This window comes from Adiantum capillus-veneris, chromosome 2 (genome assembly GCF_014529385.1).
Source record: "Adiantum capillus-veneris isolate H3 chromosome 2, ASM1452938v2, whole genome shotgun sequence".
NCBI lineage: Eukaryota > Viridiplantae > Streptophyta > Polypodiopsida > Polypodiales > Pteridaceae > Adiantum > Adiantum capillus-veneris.
The window spans coordinates 84,272,021-84,278,020 of NC_140932.1; the positions used below are offsets into that span (position 1 = coordinate 84,272,021).

Below are 6,000 nucleotides of genomic sequence, written 5' to 3' on the forward strand. Positions count from 1 at the left end.
ATGCCTAAAATCCTCACAAGGTTGGGCACAACCACAAAGAAGCCCTCACTCACTTGATTTAGATGGGAAACTCAGGAGATGACCTTCGAATTCTAACACCTCAGTATTGGGTGCACAATAAGACCAAGAATTCGGGGCCTTCAAGAGCGACGAAGGAATCTGACAAGTCCACTCCACCACTGCATCAAGCACACCACCTCTCTACACCATGCTGTGTGGGCATGTCACCAATAGCCATCAGTTATAGCCTATAGGACAAGAGTGTCAAGGAGGCCTATCGAATCTTCACCAGGACCTTGTTGAGGAAGCATATTTTAGAGACATACAACGCTAGAAGCCAACATAAGATAAATGTTCGGTGAACAAGAATCAACGAAGATGAACAATCCTTGCCTTGTATGTTGTAGCGTCCACCAAGAACTGAATAGGACCTCTTGGTCCTGCCAAGGAAGCTGGAGTGACTCCTTGAGCCTTCTGCAAAGAGAAGACAGGAGGCCTATCCACATCCAAGTTTGTGAGTACAAGCTCAGAATCTCCCCTCTGGAACTCCATCCCCATTTGGGAAAAGTACATGTAAAGAGAACATAGTAGGGCTAATGGACACAAGACTATCCAGATCAAGGCAGTTTAGGTAATGCTTTCAAACAAAATCTTCCATATCACATGTGGACAAAGAATGTGCAGTCTTTCCATTTCACCAAATCCAGAAGAATCCACAATCTTGCGTGAGAAGAAAACCTGCTTCTATATCTAGACATGTTGACTATGCAAGAGCATATCTATGCAAGAGGTACCAACCCCCCTCTAGTTATAAAGCACGGGTCATGAGGTAGTCGCAATACCCCATAGCGAGTATCATCAATCTAGCTGTTCCATGTCAGCATAGGTAACAAGATGATTCTCTCTTCTAAACAAGAATCCAAAACCACCATTAGAAAAACGGGAAAAGATGACAAGGCCCTTCCGAGTGCACAACACATCACCACTCTGGCCAAGAGAAACACTACCTAACACCAGGAGGCCACATAAGGCTGGATAGGACAAAACTCCTCACCTTCCCAGGAGAACAGATACAAGGGTATATAGACCACATCCCAACCATCTCCAACAACACGTTCACATGAAAAGACCATGCAAACTCAATGCATGTTAGAATCAACATGTCTTTTGTTTTTGTACTGCACCATAGACTCTCCATTGTCTATCTTCGAGATATCAATTCAATGCCAAGTCACAAGAGGCTACAAGCAACCTCCCGTGGAAAGAGATCTCCAACCTCTGCAAGGGCACGTGCACCAGATGAAATCGATCCAAAAACAGCCTATTCTGCTGCACAAAATACTCTAGCTGGCTGGCTGAAAATCCGCAAATGTACCAAGCGCAAACCGTCACACATGAATAGCCCCAATCTCGACCACCTCCTCATTGAAAATTAGCAGCACCTGTATTATTCTTAGCTAGCTAAGAATATAAATGAATAAAAGTGATTTTTGTGCACATAAAACTAATTTATGAATTTATTAGTACCAATTAATAATCTAAACAGACGGGTAAGTTTTCTAGTGCAATGTGCCATCTAGGAAATTTATCAGTGTCTGGATAGGATGATAAGTAAAACAATAGCCAGACTCAGTGCAAAATGCATCAAGAATAAGATGATGTGCCCAGTTTGTTCAAAAAAGTCACGATTCAATATTTTGACTCTGGCCGCCTAAGAAAATGGCCGGTTGGACACATCAGGGGACCTAGGGACGGGGGGCTATATGGCGGGGACGAAACGGGGAACGCGAGGACGTGGGACGGGACGAGGAGACAGGACGCGGGTCCCCGGTGACACAAGCAAGCAGGATGGGATTGGGACAGCAAATTTGAAACTTGATAGGGGGCAGGGTCCATGTATGCCAATGTTGCCCATTAGACTCTTCCTTATCCACTCTTCACTTGTACATCATTACTTTTTGCCCTTTGAGTATGATGATTGGTCACTGTGTCAACGTGCGCAGCACGCGTGCCGCGTTCTTACTCACATGCCATATTTTGGTATTATTACTGCAGAACCCACTTTTTCTTTGCAATCTTGTGCTCTCAGTGGTGTCTAGTATACGCTTTTTTAACATGAGTCCCTTGGCCCGGGATCCCTCACGTCCTCGAGACCCGTCTTTATCCCATGTGACTATGGTACAAATACGTCTAGGCAAGCGGGGAGACCCAGTCTGGAGAGGCATGGAAACACTAGAGTCAAACATGCTTTAGCGTCGCTAGAAATCCACATTTTAACACACATTTTTAAGCCTAAGGTTCAAAAACCTTTTTAAATGAGTGGGCCAGGCTAGTATGAAAGGGGTCACATTTTATAGCATTAAAATAATACTCAAAAAAAGAATGTTTCTGGGAAGAAGCAAGCGTTGCAAATTTTTCGAGCTCTCTCTCTCCCACATGCAGCACCATGTGGCCAAAAACTCTGGCAGAACACACACACACACACAGGTCCTCTCTCAGCTCTAAATTCTCAGCCCTCTCCCTCTCTCTCCTGTGATTTCACACTCCTACTCTTGGGAAGGCGGTGCAGAGGCTACGAAGCACACTCATAGGTCAAAGGCAGCCAACAGAGGATTGTGTGCATCCCTCTATGGATAGCCGCACTCGGACAAGCACTCTACCGGCTGTCCAAACAGTTTTTCAACTCTCTTAACAAGTTCCTGACCCTGAATTTTCAGCAAAGGCGACTTGGCTTGGGCACCCGTAAGCAGACAGATAACATAAGTGATCACTCCCGCATAGAGGAACACATAACAAGATTGACAGCCATTTCCGGCTAAAGGTACATGAAATTTCAGCCATTGGGCTAATGATTGACATGGATTTTCTTGCATTAGAATAGTTCCGGGACGGAGAACAGTGTAAGCTGCTTCAGTTCATGTGTTTGTAAGAATCAGTTGATAAACTAATAAGAAAAATCTTCTGAAGTTGGGGGACCAGCCCATCTTCTAGTCCCTAGTGTCATGTCCCTTTGAATTACTTTTAAGTTTTATTATATGCGGATTCATAAATGATTTAATTGAATAGTTTCAAAAGTGTTTCTGTGACAACACCCCTGCATCTACCGGCTGAAACATGCAGGCTCTCAAGGGTTCTTCATGACAAGAATGCAGTAGAGAACGATCAGCCCCCTCTTGATGCTAAAACGCTAGATTTGAGGAAGGCTTCGTGACGAAAACGCAGCCACAGGCATCCTCCTGCTGGCTGAAAAACGGCCACAGTCAGCCCTTTCACGTGCTCCTACAGGGAATGGCCATTTTCAGGTCCCCGCTCCCCGTTCCCATCCCAATTTCCCATTCTGGATCCCCGTTCCGTGTTTCAAACGTGAGTATCCGAAACAGGGAATGTCATTTCATGCATGTTGTTCCCCATTCCCTGTTCCGGGTAACTATGGCTCCGGATCCACTAGGTGTCAGCAAGCCTACTTTGATACCATGTCAAAGTGGCAAGGAAGGTGTGGTGACAAGGAAGCATGAGGGAGAGGGAGAGGGAGAGGGAGAAGAAGAAGATAGAGAAAGAGCACATAGGCCTGTCCAAGGCTGGCCATGGAACGTCTGAAACCTGTAGCGTATCAATGCTGACCCCTCCAGACAAAGGAAGCTAGGGCCCTGTCTTGCACAGTATTGCATGAAGAAAAAATCAATTTGCATGGGCCCTGTCTATGGAAGCCTTATCTTTTGCCTTGAGTGTCATCGCTTTAGCATGGTTGCCATTTTCATGCTTGGCTTTACAAGGTAGGATGTGTACAATGCACTGATTGGATCAATACATTTACATTTTCACTACTTACTGTGTGTTCAGCACATGATCTTTTTTTAACGTGCATTCTAGCTGTAATTATTAATTAAGCCTTTAGTTCAGTCTTGCAATTGCTTTAGTATATTGGCTATCATGTCGTAAACATGTTCGCGTTTGCAACTTCATGTGTTTAGTTTTTGTCTTTAATCAGTATCGTCTTCAAATTGCAGTAATTTGTAAATGTTGGGTGGCAAAATTGCTAATGTAGATTGTGAAAGTCTGATGTCAGATGAGTGTGTGACTTATTCAAGGTTGGTTCTGACCTCAAGTCTAAAGTCTTTGTTGTGCTGTAGTGAGTAATGAACTGGCCACCGCCAGAAAACTAGTGTCTAAGGTGGTAGGTCTCCCGATGATGATATGAGTAGATATGTCTCTCCTGACCAGTGTGGTAAATCGCCATCTTGACGTCTATATATTTCTTTTAGCAATGTTCTATAATTTACAGTTCTTTATCTTTAAACTTTATCGATTATTCCAATCCAGGAGTTTATTTGACATGGACTCGGGGAGGGAAGATGCTGGGACGCCTATTCTCGTAGAGATAATGTTTGAAAGGGAAAGCGGGACACTTCAGATTTGTCAGGTGTTTTATAGAACACATAGATTACTATGCAGGTTTCTGGTTATTGCAAACAGCATTGTATTATGCCTGAGCCTTTACATACGTGTAAAGATTTTTACTTGCTCACATTGCCACTTCTCATAGATAAGAACCCGATTTGTGAGAAATGTCAGAAGTCCAGAGCATCTACACTGTCGAGGGCCACCTTGTAGGTGCTGGACCAAGCTGTATTGTAGCCTTCACAAGTTTTGAAGATAAGGGGGGTCCTGGATTTGAAGCTCCTATATGTTAACACATTGTCTATTTTATAGCCTAGTGGCTATTTGGAAGATCTTTAGGATCGTTTGACACTTTATAGAAATGATTCGGCAAGAGATTAACCCAAAATTTCCAGATTTTTGGTGCTGAGATAAGTTCGCCAAAAATACCTGTGAAGTGCCATTTTTTTCGAAAATCTCAAAAGATTTGCCCCAAATCCTATACTCCATAGTTTTATGGTTAAGATATATTTGCCACCCATCTACATTTACAAATTCTTGAAGGTTGTCTTATTTTTTTATACCCTGGAACAGCCGAGGTTTTTCACCTTGTTGCTGTGAAGTTCTTTTGTTATCCTTGAAGAAAGTATCTCGTCTCAATAGTTTTGTAATGACAATGTCTTGTAACGAGCATTTCTTGTTGGTATCAAATGCCGGCACTCATGTCAACTGATTGTATTCAGCAGTTTTGCAAGTTCTGAAATGTGTAGACATGCTCTAAAAAATGTGGTTTGTATTTTGCAGCTCTTTATAAAAATGCAAGACAGCGGAAGGAACCTGTGTAAGGAGTCAATCAGGACAGTGGCAAGAGCATATGAACAAGAAGGGTTCTTAGAAATGAAGAAGCAGGTGCTGCTCAATCATAACATTCCATTGAAGGATGCATCAAAGGACTCGGAGTCTGAAACTGAGCAGGAATAACTGCTCAAAAATGTTACTTTTTTTGCATAACAAGCTCTGCTTGCGGTCGTCCTGTTGGGCTCTCATATTTTTTTCATCCTTTACTACCAGCTGACTTCCAAGAATTTTGAGAGAGAGAGAGAGAGAGAGAGAGAGAGAGAGAGAGAGAGAGAGAGAGAGAGAGAGAGAGAGAGAGAGAGAGAGAGAGAGAGAGAGCACCATGCTCACATAACCCTGTTTGTCGTGTAAATTTCCCGGCTGAAAATGAAAAATCCTGGTTGTAATTTGATTGGCCCTTAAATTTTAAAGGTCATTTTAGTTACAAAATCTCGGTAAATACCTTAGATTTTGGCGTAGATTCTGGTTGCAGCATTAGCTTGACCTAAAAAATCAAGGCCAAGAAAGTTGCTTATTTTTTTGGAGCAGTGGAGAGCACTTGGTCTTGCTCTTAATTTACTTGCTAGAACTTTAAGTCCTTTGTAATGCAAGCAAGCAATGAAGTACCATTCACAAACCAATGGGAGGTCACAGAGCTGTGTTAGTACTTTCCAATATTGTAATGGTAATTTCTACTTTAATGATGGTGTTTGTGTGAGATTAACTGAGCTAAGTAATGAAACTGTGGTTATTAAATGTGCAATTTTTGTCTGTTGCAATCGTGTT

The 6,000-nt window shown here is 42.7% G+C and overlaps 1 protein-coding gene across 1 annotated transcript in view; it reads left to right on the forward strand.

Annotated features, from left to right (window-relative positions):
• LOC147463097 (pentatricopeptide repeat-containing protein At4g18975, chloroplastic-like) overlaps window positions 1-5,553 on the forward strand; it is a 56,043-nt gene extending 50,490 nt beyond the window's left edge. The window contains exon 5 of the mRNA XM_086487327.1: window positions 5,182-5,553. Coding sequence (XP_086343453.1) covers window positions 5,182-5,358 — 177 coding nt within the window. The 3' untranslated portion in view covers window positions 5,359-5,553. The remainder of the gene's footprint in view (window positions 1-5,181) is intronic.
• The last annotated feature ends 447 nt before the right edge of the window (window positions 5,554-6,000 follow it).